Source organism: Emydura macquarii, unplaced genomic scaffold (assembly GCF_026122565.2).
Source record: "Emydura macquarii macquarii isolate MOO-44397 ecotype Brisbane River unplaced genomic scaffold, CSIRO-AGI_Emac_v2 contig_212, whole genome shotgun sequence".
NCBI lineage: Eukaryota > Metazoa > Chordata > Testudines > Chelidae > Emydura > Emydura macquarii.
This window is the reverse complement of record NW_027130349.1, coordinates 5,924,598-5,943,055: the sequence shown is the minus strand read 5'-3', so window position 1 is coordinate 5,943,055 and position 18,458 is coordinate 5,924,598. Positions and strand designations below refer to the sequence as shown.

General features: G+C 38.4%; 1 protein-coding gene across 1 annotated transcript in view; it reads left to right on the top strand.

The window, feature by feature from the left end:
• The window catches only part of GREB1L (GREB1 like retinoic acid receptor coactivator), a 115,755-nt gene that overhangs the window by 7,394 nt on the left and 89,903 nt on the right, over positions 1-18,458 (top strand). The window contains 4 exon segments of the mRNA XM_067546856.1: positions 6,065-6,241; positions 8,549-8,725; positions 9,526-9,648; positions 18,298-18,432. Coding sequence (XP_067402957.1) covers positions 6,065-6,241; positions 8,549-8,725; positions 9,526-9,648; positions 18,298-18,432 — 612 coding nt within the window.

Genomic DNA, 18,458 nt, shown 5'->3' with positions numbered 1-18,458 from the left:
GAATCTGCAATTAATGGGTTTTACTGATTATATAGATACTTTAAGGATAAATCTCTTAGGGGTTGTACCTTATGTGGTGTGAAATACTGGGCCTATTGAAGTCAATAGTAGTTGTGTCATTGATTTCAGTGAGGCCAGGATTTCATGCATGGTCTCATCATTTTCTGTATAGCATCCTAATTTTTATTAAGGAATCACATAATTCTCCAAATTCACATGGCTGAGTCTTAAATCAGTCAGATACACAACAACTGGTTTGTATTGCCTTAGATAATGAATAAAAAGCAAATGTCCCATAAGTAACATTTTTGCTGAACATTCTTCCTAACTTGGCAGTAGCAGCAGGTCCCTTATCCATCCTGTTGGAAGCCCATTGTAGGATGAAAGTCCACATTTTATTCTGTTTGTAAAAATAAAGCCTTTTTTAGCAATAAACATAAAAGTGTTTGTTTTTGTTTTTTGGCAGAAGTTTCAGCTCCAAATGAATTTTTTATAGCCCAGTTATAAAATTCTATGAAGGTTACAATGGAAATACTGACAGCTTTTAGCATAATGATCTCAAATGTACAACTAGATAATACAGTAAGTAGTTCTTAACCTCTTGATTGCCATGCCTTTAAAGCATGCTTGTCCTAATTTGTGGAATGGCATTATATGCAGGCTATGTGTGAACACAATAGTAGCGCTCTCCTTTTGTTAGTAAATCCTCAATTTACCTGGGGCCTAAAGGAGGGCAAAAGTAATTTCAGAGGCAATTAGGTAAGCAGGTACTTAACACCTGATCAGTTGCTGTGAAGTTACAATAGTGAGTGACAGTGAACTGCAATTCATATGTAATTCCTAGAAGCTAATTTCTTATGCAAATAGTGTATTTTTTTCAGTACAGCTACAGGTTTGTACTCCACACTAAGGCTGTTGTTTGTTACCTGGGGGCGGGGAGCCCAAAATAGACAGTATTTGCTTTCAGAAGATTTTAGCACTTTTTTTGCTTGTATTTCCACAGCTGTGTGGACAAGACTATTCCTTATTGGGCAGAGAGGCCTATGCTAGTTCAAATTAAGGGGTGATTGTAGAACACAAACATGCTTGCGTGAAGGAAAACATTTGAATTTTCTTCCAAAGAAATGCAGATGATATCCCTAAGAGGCATTCATTATTCTTCTTTCCTGTTGCTTTTTGCACTTTGCAAATTACTAATCAGGTTTTAAATGCCTGCTGCTTTTTGAAACAAAGCTGAGGATCCCATGATAAAAAAAATATTTTTGAATGAAACTGCTCATTTGTATACTTTTATTTTTAAATTATTTTCTAAACATTGTTAGGATTGTAATGGTTGATTTTCTTGGCCAGGTGACAGCTAAAAGGTCCCCCCTTCGCCCACACATACATCTATGTATGCATAAGCAGATATCTGTATCCATGCAAATAACAATGAAGGACTACATTTTCAAAATGTGGCCTGTATTGGTGAATGTATCACTTTGTATTACAAGTTGCAATCACTTGTGTAAACAACTTGTACATACTGTCACTTGACAGAACTTTAATGTGTAAATCCCTGTATGAATGAACACGTATAGAGTGCAAATAGACTTGATACAAACCAAATCTAAAAAAAATGCATGCAAGTTTCTAAATAGAGGTCAACTTTTGAAAATGTGTTCCTTAGTAATCTTTACATGGATATAGCTATATCTATTTGATATTTAATTATCAATACAAAATCACGGAGGGGGAAAAAAATAGCACTCTAAACTGCTGGCTAGCCAAAAAATTAAAATGTTATGACTGGAAATTTTAGAGAAAACAATTAACAAAAATACTCCATACAAATTAACCATTTTGTTGCTAAAGAAGTTATCCTTACATGAGATCCTCTAATTTTAAGGAGCAGCAGGCACTTAGTCTGAATAGCAATTGGCGGTATGAACCGCAGTGGAAAAGAAGAGTAATAGGTGGGTCTTGGAGATACCGTATATGTTTCTTTGGAAGAAAATTCAAGATTTTTGCTTCACAGAGCAGATATGTATTCTCTATTAATATTTTACTGTAAGCTAACGCAGAAGCACCTGGCCAAAACACCAGTCTACTTTTAAGATATGGCTATTATATACAAACACAAAAGCCCCTAAAAGTCTTTGCAAAGGAAATATTTTGTATTTGACATATCTCCAACAGATAGCTGTTAAAGCTGCACACCCAAATGGAACCCAGCTAGGGACCCCTTAAAAGTTCAGCCTCAAAGGGTGTAAATTAAATGTATAAAACAAGACTGAAATTCAGTTCTTATTGCATCCTGTTGTTGTCATTTCTTCAACCTTCCTCCTATGCTGAGGTAGAGCCAAAGACAAAGTTTTAGCATCAGCTCTGTTTCTTCATGGCTTTTTTTTTTTTTTAACTTTTAAGGTAGATGGTAAACCTTGTTCAAACATTGGTTTTGTGTTCAAATATCCCTTGTTTTTTCCATTTGTGGAGCTATCTTTTTTTAGTAGCATAAACAAAAGATGAAACAAGAACAATTACAAAGGTATGTGAGGTGACACAGTATATTCTAACAGTTCCATAAGGAGTGTTTGCAGTTTACTGTGGAACTTATGAATATCTAAGTAGACAATGGTGGCAGCTTCTTACCTGTTATTATCTTGTGTTAATATTAGAAGACATATCTATGTTGTGGGATGTACCATTACTGTTAGTGTGTGTACAGCATTTATATAATAGAATTTATTTATCCTAATTGAATAGGGAGCGTGAAATTTATGCAGATAAAACAGCCTCTCAGATAAGAGGATATCATTGTCTATAGTATCATCCTTTGATATATAGGCTAGATTCAATCTGTACTGCTGAGACGTTATGGTGTAACATAGATGTGTCCTGGTGCAGTGATACATACTCAGAAGATGACTTAAAATGTTATGAACTATTCCTGATTGCTCTTTCCTTTTGGGGCTCCTTCTAGAGCTTTGAGAATCTTCTGTTCTTTCTTATGCACTGAGACCTTATCAGAATTGGTGATGTGAATCTGTCTTAAACCCAGCTTAAATTGTGTTTAGACGGACACATTTTCAATGTGATTTGTCAGGCCTATCTAAGTCAGGGTGTGGTGTGCATGCTATGGAATTGTATCCAAAAATTCCACCAGTGTTCACCTGAATTCAGTTTAATTGGTTTTTAGAACATTAGTAGGCCAGCAGTAGGTGGGGTTTTAGCTGCTAACATGATTTTCAGCACAATTGACACCTATCTATTTTGGCAAGTCAGATTAAAACAGTGCTGAAAACTGTTGGCACCCAAAACCTTGGGTACCCTAGATCTTCTAGTGTTTTAAAATGAACACATTTTAGCATAAAGTTCCAACAGTCAGTGCAGTTGGGAACTTTTTGATAAAATTCCCTGGTTAAGACAGTACTAAGAAGTAAAACCCTGTTTAAAACCATCATATCAGTGGTATCATAAACCTTATGTATAATAGCAAAATTACTCATTGCTGACCCCTGTTGTCATCAGTGGGTAATTTTGCTATTTTAGACACAGGCATATGCTGGTATTTTCAAAGGAGCCAAAGAGAGCGAGGCACCCAACTTCCATTGAATGTCAGTGGGATTTGAATATCCAATGAACTAAGGCTTCTTTGAAAATTTTATCCAAATATCTCAATAGTATGTACCACATGTAGTTGGGTAAGTAGGCACTTGACGTTTTGAGTAAAATACAATTTACACAGAAGAACTCCTTTTTTCTACAGCTGGGTGACATCCCACCTGTGTGCTGTCTACATTAAAAACTCCCCTGATTACACTAAACTTGTTTATGCAGAAATACTACATGTCTTCTGTTTGATTCAGAAAAATCGTATTTTCCTTCAAGCAATGGTGCAGCATTGAATGGGCTATATGGTTCCAGAATGCCTCCACTAGTGTGAACTGGTATGAACTGTGCGGAGGATGCCATTTTGCTTTACAAAATGGGCACTACTTGCAAGTGTAAATTTATGTATATGTGTGAATTTTTACAAGATCAGGGCTTACAGTGTTACATTTTGTAACGTACATATGTCTTAGATTGTAAAATAAGATATCTGTTAAAATTGAATAAATAATGAAAGTTTTTAATAGTTTGCTATGACAAATACAGAGCCTTTTGAATCTGTGCTTTGGTAGACTATATATGCACTGAAAAAGGATTCTCAGGTTTACTTCAGTGCACACGAGAAAGGTTCCACTGCTGTGGCAGAGGAAGGATCATGCTCCCTATCAGTCAATGGTGGAATGCCACGTCACCTTCCTATCCACTATTTGATGATGCCTTGAAACAAAGCTACTTACCACCTCCTGCTGCAGCTGACAGAGGGGTGAGGCCAGGTCCATACTGCTATAGCAGCTTTTCTTGCGCTTGTAGAAGTGAAAATTAGGTAGGGACATAGTATAGAGAGCCCAGTTAGCAAAATGGTTTACAAAGTTGTTGTGTGTATGCACTACACTAGCTAGGCAACCTGTGCTGAAATTGTATTAGCATGAATCATTTATAAACCAGGCTTTACAATGTTTCGACTGATTAGTTTCATTGCCTATGAAGAGAGGAACCAAAAGGTCCCTTGTCACTATATCCCTTCCTGTGAAGGAGGAGAAGAGCTGAAGATTGCTCCCTCTGGTGTCTCTCATCTCACTCTTCAGACTGGAGGTAGAAATTAATCAGGGAGCGATGTAGAGCGAGATTTTGCTGGTGTAAATTGTTTGGGATCCATAATGGAGCTGTGCTGACTCATGCTGGCAGAGACAGCAGCCAGTCATTTTGATCCCTGTGAGTCCAGTTACAGATATGGATTGACTGGCCTGTGAAGGGTGTTTTTTATTTTTAAACACCAAACACAAAAAACTCAACTTCACCATGATGATAATCTACATTATGAACCAATGATAATATTTTATATATATAACAAATTCTCTCTCTCTCTCTCTCTCTCTCTGATCTTAACTCAGAAATTGCTTTTTATTTTTTTTTATGTTGGAAATTTTAAAAATGCCTAAACAAACAAGTTGTGAATTTCTAAAAACATTTGTAACTAAATCTGTTATGGCTTAGTTTTAGCTTTTTTTTGAGGGCAGGCGCAAACAAACAGCAAGTCTCCTGAAAAACCCACTGCTGATCTGAGTATTTTTATGTCTATTTATCTTCAAAGAGAACTTGTTCAGCTGAATTATAAACCTCTGAAAAATGGATTGCATCACATAAGCAGTAACAGTTTATAAACATGTCAATATATACAAGAGTCAATGTAATACACAGATGGAAAATAGAATTTTTTGGGGGGGGTTCCATCTTCTATTTGAATAATGTATCATTTCAACTTTTTTTAATTTCATGTGGCAGTCTTTTTTATTATTAATATATTTGTTTAGTACCAAGACACAAAGGTAAAGACAGTCCCCCTTAAAAAGCTTACGATATAAAGAAAGATGCAGCGAAGATGGAACTCCCTGGGGATAATTGAAGAGGTTTTTTGTTTTGTTGTTGTGAGCTCACAACTTTTTGTTGTTTAGGTTGAAGTGATATGTGCAATATGGATGGAAAGGAAACACTGGATGAGTTTTGCACGCAGTAGGGCTGTCTCAAAATTTTGAGTGCTAGTTACTGTTTCGTCTATTGTAAAACTGGGCTGGAACAGTGGAAAAGTTATCAGCTGCTTAGCCATTTGATTTCTGGTCTCCACAGTTTTACTTGCTTTCTCCACACAGAAGCCTGTTAGGTGCCCTGCCAATAATGGCTATTTATTTTCTCTAAAGCCCCCAGCCCGTGGATTCTGTATCCTTAATAAGGACCTGACCCAAAGCCCACTGAGCTCAATGGAAATCTTTCCACTGACGTCAGTGGCCTTTGGATTAGACCCTAAAGGATGATACACATACACAATGTATGTATTTTCTAAAATATTTGTAATGAGATATTTCTATACAATGAGAAATGCCTTCCTGCTCTGCTTTTGCATAGCTGAAATAAACGAAAGAGAAAGTGACAGTAAATGACTCATAAAAATTTAATCGCATGTCTCTTTTCTTTTCAGGTTTCTGTCAAGCAGGCAAGGATTTGCGGTTAGTATCGCTGTGCATGGAACAAATTGATATCCCAGCAGGCTTCCTACTGGTAGGAGCCAAGTCTCCAAATCTTCCTGAGCATATTTTAGTCTGCGCTGTTGACAAGCGGTTTTTGCCAGATGATCATGGAAAAAATGCACTTTTAGGTAAATGGTTTTCATTATTAATCTTGGCACAACAATTGATAACAGTTAATGGTTGGTTTAAATTTATATTAAGTTGATTCAAGAAACTAATTTTTCTTAGTGGTACATTGAAGAAAGTCCTGTATTTATGAAACTAAATCTATAGCGGAACTTCTTGTAAAAGCACGTTCAAAATAAGGCTCTGGTCCTGCAATTAGCTTCCTGGGGCTTTGCATAGGCACAGGAGTCTATAGCCACACTGGGGCATTAATGTGAAATGTACATTTTTAACTTCCAGTCAGTGCTTAACATTTTTTTATGTCATGAATAAGAAATATGCATAAGCAGTCACAGAAGATTAGCTGCATATTGTCTGTGCATTAAGGCCTAACCCTACCATGAGCAGTATCTTTAATAGGAACTCTGCGTGTGTATTGGAGAACAGTTTGGCCCTAAAAACTATAAACAGATAAAAAGCATTTGCTTCATAAATCATTATATTTATGATTATTAAAAACTGAATTAACAGAGTCATGTTGCTTAGTACTTGGAAACAGGCATCTGCATGCCTGGCTTTCCTGCTTGGCCTGTGACTGCTGGGTAAAGAGACCAATAAAAGTAACGTAGGGTTGTTGGTTTTTTGGCACCATCAATCTCCATCTTGAATCCCCCACTCCCCAATTGCTGTGGTGCCTGGAATTCATTGAGAGATGGACTTTTCAATAGACAAGAAATATCACTTTCAGCTATATAAAGCTGTTAAAGCTTTACTCTGATCCAGGCCGTTATTATCTTGCATCCTAACTATTGCAGCTGCCTCTTTTTTTGTCTTTGACAAATGCCATATTGTTCGCCTTTAATCCATTCAAAATGCTACTGCAAAAATCATCATCTTGGCTTATCGGTCCAGCCACATTACCCTACCTGCTCCTCCTCCCATTATATCCCTATTCTGGCTCCACCTTTTCCACTTCCTTGTTACAAATTACTTGTCTTTCTTTTAAAACCCTCGCTTTCTGGTTTAGCCTCAGCCTGCCTATTTGGTAATGAGCCAACAACTCATCTCTGCTCTGCCAATGAGCTACTAAAGTTAAACATTTAGAAATCTATGGGACTGGGTAATAATATATGCAGGAAGTTTAAAATAATTGTCTCAGGAGCTCTCTGAGTCCTGATGGTGATTTTTAATAAATCATGGAACACTTGGGAGGTTCCAGAGGAGAGGGGGAAAGAAGTAATATTGTGCAATATTTAAAAAAGTAAACAGGATGACCCTGATAACTAATGGGCAAGTTACCTTGACATCAATCCTGGGCAACATCATTGAATGTAACCAGTAAAGAATTAAGTGGATATATAGCTCTCAAAAAGTAATTGTTAATGGGGAATCATCATTAAATAGAGGTGTTTCTAATGAAGTCTTTTAGGGACCTGTGCTGTTAAATATCTTTTTCAGTGATTTAGAAGAAAATATAAAATCATCAATGGTAAAGTTTTCAGGTGATGCAAAGATTAGTGGAGTGGCAAATAAAGACATGTCAGTTGTACAGAAAAATCTTGATTGATTGGTAAACTGGATTTATTCAAACATGCCTTTAAATAAAAACAAATGCAAGGTTAGGAACAAGCTGTTAGCCTTCCCCATCCCTTACTCCAAAGCCATATTCCACTTTCAGTACTTGTCAATGAGAATTGTGCACCTCAGTGAAAATTGCATAGCCCTAATTATGTAGCCCTACCTTACAAACCGTAGTTCAAATGTGTAATTCAGCTCTCTCCACAAAATCATTTTAGCATCTCTAGGATAAAATGACCTTCTTTTATTGAGTGCACTGGGAGTTAAAGCTGCCTTACGCAGCAATAACTTTATACAGAATAATGTGGATTAGCCACAGTTTTAAGAAAGGAAGCATTCTTCTTGGAGTGGGTCCTTCATGTCCGTGTTCTAGGGGTGGGGGATGAAAGGTAGTGACGTGGAGGGGGTTGCATCATCCTGTGAAATCACTTTTCTATCATGCTTTCTTCTGAGAATTTGTTCCCCTTTGTGGAACTGTGCAGTGTGGAAGATAGGGGGGTGGCTTTTGGGCTTATATTAGTTAACAGCTGGAGAGAGGACATTTTCAAACGAAGTGATAATGCTAAAAGTCTGTCTGTTTCTGTCTTCCTGTCATTCATATGCTGTGTGTGAAGTTTTTTAGTAGATGTCTGAATGGGGAGTATCCAGTTAGTAGATTCAGAACATGCAGGTAAGGCTAAAATGGCCTAATTCCCAGTATCAAAAGGAATTTATTTTGTTTGTGTACCTTTACCCCCCACCGTTTCCTGCAGGGTTTTCTGGGAATTGTATAGGCTGTGGAGAAAGGGGATTTCGATACTTCACGGAATTTTCCAACCATATTAACCTGAAACTAACCACTCAGCCAAAGAAGCAGAAGCACTTAAAGTACTACCTAGTAAGAAGCTCTCAAGGTGTACTGTCAAAGGGACCCCTTATCTGCTGGAAAGGTATTTGTTAGAAGCATACTTACAGATTTTATAAAACTTTAATGTAGTCTTGGGTGAACCCTAAAAGTTTTGGGTTTAAATATTTAAAAAGTTAGGGGGTAAAATTCTAGTCTCATTGAACTCAATGGCAAAACTCACTGTTTTTCAATGGAGCCAGGATTTCACCAAGAGGCAAAAGATTTAGATAAAAGAGGGTTTTCCACCCATCTCTCTTCCATCCCTTTAACCCCCACAGGAGGCCTCAAATCCCCCTTTCTTCAGATATAAAGTGATCCATAACTCCTTCCTATGTCTGGGTGTTTTCTTCTGGGGTCTGGCAGATTGGCTTTAAGCCTATTCTCCAGCAGTAGTTCCTGGATTGGTCTGCGGATCTCATCACATACAAATTCATGCCAGCAACCGTAGAACAATTTACACCACAAAGTGCACCATAAGATAAAAGCTGAGGCCACTGATCTCAGGGTAAGGGAAAGAGGGATCATGTGTACTCTGGGTTTTGCTATCTTGTTGTGCACCCTGAAAGAATATTTTTAGCTTTAAGTTGAGGGCCCTTAACACTTTGCAGGACCAGGTCGTTATTTGCCTGACACTCTGAATGTCATGGGTAAGGTTTTTGTAACAAAATAATTAAATTAGGTTGGTTGAATCTTGAGAGAGATGTTTTAGCTGAACTTTGCTTGTTTGTTGCATGTCATACTGTATGTGCTTTTAACATTTGTCAATGTTTAACTCCATTGCACTAAACTGTTGCACTGAAAGCCAGGCCTTGTTAATATGTACTGTAGCTGCTTCACTTCCAGAATGTAGAAGCAGACAATCATCTGCTGCTAGCCATTCTGCTAAACCAAATTCTTCAGTGTCACCATCCACGACCCCAGAGAGCGGAAGAGCTAATGGATACAAATCAGGGTTCACTCAGACAGGTAGGGGCTGAAATGCTGTAGAAATGACCACTGGGGGTGATAAAGTACTTCCCATGTACCTGATTAGAGTTGCTAGTGAACAAATTGATGTTTAGCATGTATCATTTACAGGGTAAAGATGGAAAATGTATTTCAAAATTTATACTGTGAGTATTAAGACCCAGGTGCAACTGGGATAAGTTTACCCCTTAATAATAGTAGCTTAAAGTGTTAATGTTTTTTTAATCCATTTGATTATCCTTTTATTTATTTATTTAACTGATATCCCAAAAGTTGTAAAATACACATTTGTAGTGAGCACCCTTCATGGAATGGGTAGCTTGAATTGACATATTTTTCCTCCCTGGAGAAAAAGCACCCTTCTGTTTTTGATGTTTGATTCCCACTGTTGAAATGCAGTAAAAGTAATGATAAACTGCAGTGATTTGCTAAGTGAGCTAAGACGCATCATAGCCATATTACCAAAGCTTTGAAATTATTACCTCTTGGAGTTGTGCATTGAACTAAGTAGAAATAAAGAAGTTTTCTAATAACCATAACAGTTTCACCTAGAAGGGTTTCCCATCTGTACTCAAAAGGTGATTTTTCTTTGGTGTGCTTTGTAAGTTGTTGAAGTTTCTCAAGTTGATTTTATCTATTGCAGTTGATTTGCTTTTCTTTGTTTTGATACATTTTGGTAACATGAGGCTTTTATTCAGGTGAGCTATGTTTGAATAGAGACATCTCTGCTGTCTCTGAATGTTGTAAAGACAGAACAGGATTTGTCATGTCTAAAAATTTCAGTTATGCTGGGAATTTTAATTGGCCACATGTATTTTAGAATGTAGCTTTATATGGAGATACATGAAGTGCAAAATTTTTAAAAATCTCATTTCAATAATTCTTTTGCTTACAAGTGATGCTGAAAATAAATGAACAATAAAATTTGAACATTAGCATTCCTGCTGGGGTTGTAAATATTAGTCACTGTGTTCATGGACACTTTGAATAAGGTGTTAAGGTTTGTTCCTTCTTAGGAAACTATTTCTAATCTGGAATGAGAATGTTGTTTAAACACATTTTTATTTTCTTTCTGTAATGTCCTGGCCTCCAGGTCTTTGCAGGTCTATACCATTTTATTTGGTATAACAAGTAATCTAATATTTACACAGCTTTGTCTTGTTTGCAGCTGACAAGTTAATAGATGCACCTTTTATAGACTGCTTTCTCCTTATCAACTCACCATGATTTTCTTTCTGCTCCTCCTTTTGTGTCACTGTTTGTTCTCTGAGGTCACAGTTACCAAACCCTTTTTATCTCCTGCCATTGTTACCCTCCAGTGAAGATAGTGCCACATTCATACATACAAATTTCACTTGACAAGGGGGAAAAAGCCCCACCATATTTGTTTGTAGTGTTTAAGTACTGTTGCAAACCACCTGTAATGAGAGCTCAGGTTTCTCCCTTGAAATCTCCATAGCTAGTCAATGTCTAGTTGGCAGCCAGTAATAAGAGGTGTACCCTAGGGGTCGGCCTGGTTTTGTTCAACTTCTTCATTAATGATCTGGAGCATGGAGTAGATTGCATCCTTAGCAAGTTTGCAGATGACACTAAGCTAAGGAGAGTGTTAGATACGCTGGCCTAGATAAATTGGAGGGTTGGGTCAAAACAAATCTGATGAGGTTCAACAAGGACAAGTGCAGAATTGTGCACTTAGGATGGAAGAATTCCATGTATTGCTACAGACTGGGGACCAACTGACTAGGCAGCAGTTCTGCAGAAAAGGACCTGGGGGTTACAGTGGACAAGCTGGTTATGAATCAATAGTGTGCCCTTATTGCCAAGAAGGCTAATGGCATATTGGGTTGCATTAGTAGAAACATTGCCAGCAGATTGAGGGAAGTGATTATTCTCCTCTATTCGGCATTGGTGAGGTCATATTTGGAGTATTGTGTCCAGTTTTGGGCCCCCCACTACAGGAAGGTTATGGACAAATTGGAGAGAGTCCAGCGAGGGGCAATGAAAATGATTAGGGGGCTGGAGCACATGACTTATGAGGAGAGGCTAAGGGAACTTATTTAATCTGCAAAAGAGAAGAGTGAGGGGGGATTTGACAGCAGCCTTCAACTACCTGAAGGGGAGTTCCAGAGAGGATGGAGCTAGGCTGTTCTCAATGGTGGCGGATGACACAACAAGGAGAATGATCACAAGTTGCAATGGGGGAGGTCTAGGTTGCATATTAGGAAAAACTTTTTCACTAGGTGGGTGGTGAAGCACTGGAATCGGTTACCTAGGGAGGTGGTGGAATCTCCATTCTTAGAGGTCTTTAAGGTGCAGCTTGATGAAGCCCTGGCTGTGCTGATTTAGTTGGGGTTGGTCCTGCTTTGAGCAGGGGGTTGGATTAGATGACCACCTTAGGTCCCTTCCATTCCTAATATTCTGTAATTCTATGATTGAGGTGAACTACCTTTCTCAGTTGCTTTTAGGTAGGTGTAATGAAACTAAGTTTCCTTCTAAAATTAGGTTCCATTTATCACCATTTTTCTTTCCTAAGGTCTGGGTTTGTGAGGATTTCCCTTCATCTAGCTTCGTAACTAAAGTGCCAGGCCCTAGCTATCTTAGAAGATATGTAACTATTACACGAATACATATATCCACAGGTTAAAAGAACATTATTAAGGTTGCAAAGTCAAGCCCTCCAAAGGTAGGAAATGACAGAGTTGAGGTTGCCTGTGCAACCTTAATATGGCTGTAATGTGTATATGCATTATGATCACAATAAGTGGAATTCAATTTTTTTATATTTTTGACATATATCAATGCTTATTTGTAAGCATTTTTTTTCAGTTTTTATCAATTTAAATGTTCACAGTTGTGGGATATTATGGAGGGGGGTCAAACAATTTCAGGACAGTAAACTTTGAGATTAAAAAAATTAAAAGCTTTATAAATGTTAAAACACAAATTGTCAACATCATATGTCAAAGTATATAAAGTAAATACCTTAAATCAAACTCCAATAAGTTCTCAAGCAACTTTTTTCTTACTTTATTTGTCTGTAAATTTTGATTGTTATCCATGGAGATACCTTTTCATTGATTTTGTTTGTGTATGGGGAAATTGACATTTACTGCTATTTGCCAATAAAAATCTAATTCTTCAAACCCTCATTATGATAAGTCTTTAATTACACAATCACATACTATTTTTTCCACAGGATCACTTCCTCACTAAGTACATTGGATGGACTGTGCTCAATGAGCAGCTATTCAATTTTTTTTCCTCCTTATTGTTCACTGTGTGGCTCCAGACCTTATTTACTGCATGCTATTCAAACTCTATTCTGAAGACAGAATTAATTTCTTCATGGGAAATTTTCTGTGATGCCCATCACAAGAGTATCCAAGTTCCTCACTAATATTAATTAATCTGTCTCAACAAAATCCTTGTGAAGTGAGGGGGTGGGATTAATTCCAATTTACTGATGGACGGCTGAGGCACAGAGAAGTTATGGTCAAAATTTGAATCCGAGATGTGTAGAACCTGATTTTTCATAGCACTTAGCAATAGGTAGCACTTTATATATTGAAGCCAGTTTCCATTGACTTTCTTTGCGGGTGTGAGTGCTCAGCACTTCAATTTGAGATTATAGGACTTGGTCTGCAGGACACCCAGAAAATGAGGAATGCACAATTAGTGATTTCCTGTGAGAAGTTTGGATTAAGTGACTTGCCCAACATTGCAAAGGGACTTCGTTGCAGAGATAAGGACAGAATCTCAGAGACAGAGATAGAATCCTATTCTGCAGGGCCCATGAGACCATCCTTTCTTTTCCTATAATACTCTGCCTCGTTCACTACACACCTTCCAATTTCTACCGTGAATGGGGTAGTGGTTCTATAGACAAAAGCTTCTTTCACTACACAGACCTAGTTGATCCCCAGAGCAGGTCAATGCTGCTCATTGAATGAGACAAGAGTCTTGTAGGAAAAATGATATATGATCATAATGCTTACATACAAGGGGCCCAAATTAAGGTTGGACAAGTAGTTTTATTTTTGGTATTTCCTGACTTTAGAGTGTTTGAATCTGCAATCTTAATAATTTTCTATTAATATAATGTTGGGTAATTTCCTGATTTAAAAAGAAAGCAAACTGAAAAATCCCCAGAAATGTCGTCATGTGACAACATATGGTCATACTCATGGTTCATCATCAGAGTTTGAACCTTTAGATCCACCACACAGACCTGTGTTGCTTGGGCTAACAGAATAACTGATAGTAATAGTAGGTTGAGATGCACACTTTGCCAGTGGCCTTCACATATATGTGCTGATAGCAGAGGAAGGGTGAGACTCAGGAAACTAGTATTTCATTCCAGGTTATTGAGGGCGGTGTTCTCTTCTTGGCACAGACCCTTCTGCCTGTACCCCTCATCCCCAAGCTTGATTCCTTCTGCTCTGTCCCTTCCAACCTGTCACTGTCCCTGTCCTATCTCTTCTCCATCCACTGGTTCCTTGTCCCAGTTGCATCCTCCTTGCACACAGAATACCAGTCTCTCATCCCCAGGCTTCTCATCCTAATCCAATCTTCTTGCCTAACCAGTCCAAGTCTCCCCACTCCAGACTCACTGTCTGAGTCCCTATTCCCTTCCCCACTGGCTCTTAATCCGAGTCTTACTCCTCATCTAATCTGGCTCCTCCTCCACCCTCCTCTTGTCCCAGTGTCTTTGCCCAGTCAGTTCTAGTTCTCCCACTATACCCCAACTCAGCTCTGTCTCTCCTTCCGCCTTCATTGGTTCCTAATTCTTCTCCCCAGCTCCTTATCAGATCTCTGTGTTTCCCCCACTCTCACACCCCCCTGCCTCCGCTGACTTTCAGTTCAGTCTTCTTGCCCAACCAGTCCCAGCCTCCCTTCTCCTGGTGCCCAGTACCAATCTCCTCGTCCAGCCAGCTGCAGTCCTCCCCGTCTAACTCCCAGTTTCTCTCCACCCCCTCCTGCCCCAGTCTCATCAGACTCCTTGTCTCAGTCTACTTCTCTCCCTCCCCACCCAGTCCATCTTTTGCCCCTTCAGCATAAAAAGCAGATGGCTTCCTCCTCCACGCTGCCAGAGTTGTCATGGAGAGCACAGGACTGATAAGCTCCTTGTCTCCATACCGGTGCCCAGCTCCACCAGCGCCTTCAGCAGCTCAGAGCAGCCATTACAGAGAAAGTCCTAAGGAGCTTTTGTAGCCTGGTCCTGGAGAATTCTCCGTCACTTTGTAGGGATAGTGCATGCACAGTCCTGCCAACACAGGGGAGTGATGAGTGGATGGAGCATGCCCAGTTGCTTTGTGGGGATGGCATTTGCGCAAAACCAGTCAGAACTTGGAGGAGATGAAGCGTGTTCACTGACATCAGAATTTTGGAGACTTTAGCTGCAAAGAATTGAAGTCTCTTGTAAATCTGTTCGCACTTCAGTGTTTCATACGGTTATAACTTACCCAAATTTGGGAGGATTCTACAGGGATGGCAAAAGGCGCGGCTTCAATGCATAGCAGTGCTAGCGCTTTTCAAAGAAAAGGTCTCAATAATTTTTTAATATAGGCCAAATATATTTTTTCCTGGTCTTGTTCTTGGAAATCTCTGAGTTGTTTTGTCTGAAAGTTTCCAAAACCATTCAGCCTGAGGCAGACCACTCAGCATGGAAAATTTCATCCTAAGCAGTAAAAGTTTCATAAAGTTATAAGCAACTGACAACAGGATCTTGTAATGGGAAGTTTAGTGCAAAACGTAATTGGTGTTGCTACCAGCCCTGCGTACAATACGCTTGTGTGGTTTTTTTTGTGTGTGTGCATATGAAAATTACACAAACACACAACTGTATATATAGTTTATAGACTATAAATATATTAATAAATTAGTGATAACTTCCATAGGTTTCTACACTGCCCACTTGAAGTAGGCATTGGCAGACATGTTTGCAACATTGTATTTAATAATAGACTATCAAGTCTCTCCAGAGCCTCTGGAGTGGAGTCAGAGATCCTGTGACCATTTTCAACCTTAATTATTCCAGCTGGCAAAACAATCTCCCTCCTCCTCTCATTATTCCCAGCGTGGTGTGTTGTCTCAAAGTCTGTCAGTTTGGGAGATCAGGTTGGCAATGTCCTTGCCTTCCGTTTTCTTTCTTTTTCTTTTATGGAGATGTGCAGGTGGAACCTCGCGTACTTTGCTTAGTTTATACAGATTAATTTATTCAGTGAAATCCAGTTAACATTCTTTCAGAAAAGTTCACCCTTAGGTCATAAGAATTTAGAGATGCCAGTATGTCAATATCCAAAGTGTCAAATTTGATCTGAATTAAATTTCAGGTAATTAAATGTCTAATGGTTAGAGCAGGGGTCTTGAAGTCAGGCGGTCTGGGTTCTATTCCTGTTTCTGCTCCTGATTTGCTGTATAATCTTGGGCAATTCACTTAAACTCTGTTCTACGGTTTCCCCACCTATAAAATGGGAATAATAGTACTTCTCCATCTTCATAATGTGCTTTGAGGGAGGTGTGGTCTATTAGTTTGAACACAACAACTGAGCATCAGGAACCCTTGAATTCTGATCCCAGCTCTGATACAGACTCTTTCTATTCCTGTGGGCAAGTCACTTAACCTCTCTGCTTCAGCTTCCCTATCTATAAAATGGGACAGTCATGTTTACTTGCCTATCACATAGAGCTACTGTGAGGACTTAATAGATAATATTTGAAAAGCATTTTGAATGTAAAAAATGCTATGTAAGTTATGTAAGTGTTTAAGTATGATGAAGCTTTGTTTTTAGTAGTAGTAGATTATTATTTTCATCCCTCAGTATTACATCCTGCGGATTTTATTTTACACAATAGCCTTCACAATATACAAGATCTTTAAGCATAACAAGGGGAAAGCTACTGTCTAAAATTTATCTTGAGTCACCTATAAATCCTGACCATGATCCAACTCCATAGGTTTGGGTAGTCAGGAGTTTTGTTAAACCCTCTGCAGAATTCCTGTATTTTATGTGCTCAAATGCACTCCTTCTTTTTTGACTTTCTTTCAAATTCTCACAGTGCCAAAAAGTGCTGTCTTCTGGAGGTCACTGGTTGTGATATCTTGCACTCCGAGTGCATTCCTGAGCTGCTCATTCATACCCTTAGGGATGACTTGAAGAGCTCCAATAATTGCTGGTACCGTCTTATATTCTTATTTTCCATAATCGTTTCACTTTGTGGCTAAGTTCTTTATACTTCACCATCTTCTTTTCCTGTTTCTTTTTTATATTTCTGTCTGCTGGTATGGCAATATCAATTAACATGGTCTTGTTTGTCTTCTTTTCTACAGCAACTATGTGCAGCCTGTTGTCCTGCACTGTTTGACAATTGACGGATTCCATAAAATCTTAGCTTCTTCATTCTCTAGAGCACTTTTGAATTGATGGTCATAATACCGCATGGTTTGTTTAAATCCATACTTGCCACAAAGTTTCCAGTGTGGGCACTTGGCGACTTCATTATATTTGTTCATATATTCTTTCACAGTCAGGCTCTTACAGATGCTCAGCACATGCTCCTCCATCTCTTCCTTTTCAGAACATATTCTGCAGTTTGGGGTGCAGTTCTACTGCTCAGTTTTGTTTTGAGCATAATTATGCCTTAAGGACTGCTTTTGTACACTCATAATGAGGCTCTGTCTCTCTTTTGAAGTATCCTTCTACAAGCCATGAGTTTGTTAATCTTCTATTGCTAATGGATTTGCTTGTTCTCCACCACTGTCCATTGCTGTGTAAATCTTTCGAGTCATTCTTCGACAGTTTGCTTTCTCTTTTCTTTCTTAGATTGGGGTGAACACTTAGCCATTGCTTATTATCATGACCAGAGGATCTTTTACTTTGATTGACTTCCCATATATTTTGATATTGTCATTCATTGTCGCTTGTTTCCTCACAGATAGCAAACCTTTTCCTGTATCACATCATTGAATGTACACCCTGTCCATGTCTTGATTGATATTCCTCACTCCGTGCAACTCTAGGAGTTTTTTGTTTGGATGTAAATTTTTTTCTTCTCTTGATTTCACTTGATCATTCTGGCAGTGTACCATACTACTGGTATTGCCCAAATATTAATGGCGAGGGTCAAATTCTTCAGATTGAGTTTTGTTCTTAGAGTACTTCTGTAGTATTCTTTCCTCACGTCTTCCTTGATTTCCTTATGTTGTAACTCTGACAGTTCCCTTCTCAGCATGACCTTATGAATATCTTGGATAGTACATTTGTTAACTTGTGTGCCGTCAGCTTATATCTGTTTGGTCTTCCTTTACAGATGCCAGCTCACTTTTAGCCAACTAACCTGTAGCTTTATATGTTCATCACATTTTTCTACATGTGTCATTAATTGCTGTATCTCCTTTTATGACAGTCCATATAGTATCAGATCATCCCTGTATAGCAAATGGTTAACTGTTTGTTGCTCTTTACTGATAAGATAAACAAAATCTCACTATTATTTCATTTATTTATTATATCCTTGGATGAAAAACCATATATACATTTAAGGTAATATTTTTTGTATGGTAAGTCTTTGTGATGACTTCTTAGGGGTGTACTGATATTACTATGGATATTTTCAATTAGTATTTAATCAAACAATTTCTTTTGGCAGACTCCTCGGTATTCAGTCCAGCAAAATCATCTTCTGCTGTTAACTTAAGTGGAACTCAAGACCTATCCCGGAACAAGAACATAGTGAAACCACTGGCTTTGTCTGTGCAGCTTGTAGGCAAGACGTTTGCCACAGGTAATAATTTACTTTACAGGAAGCCA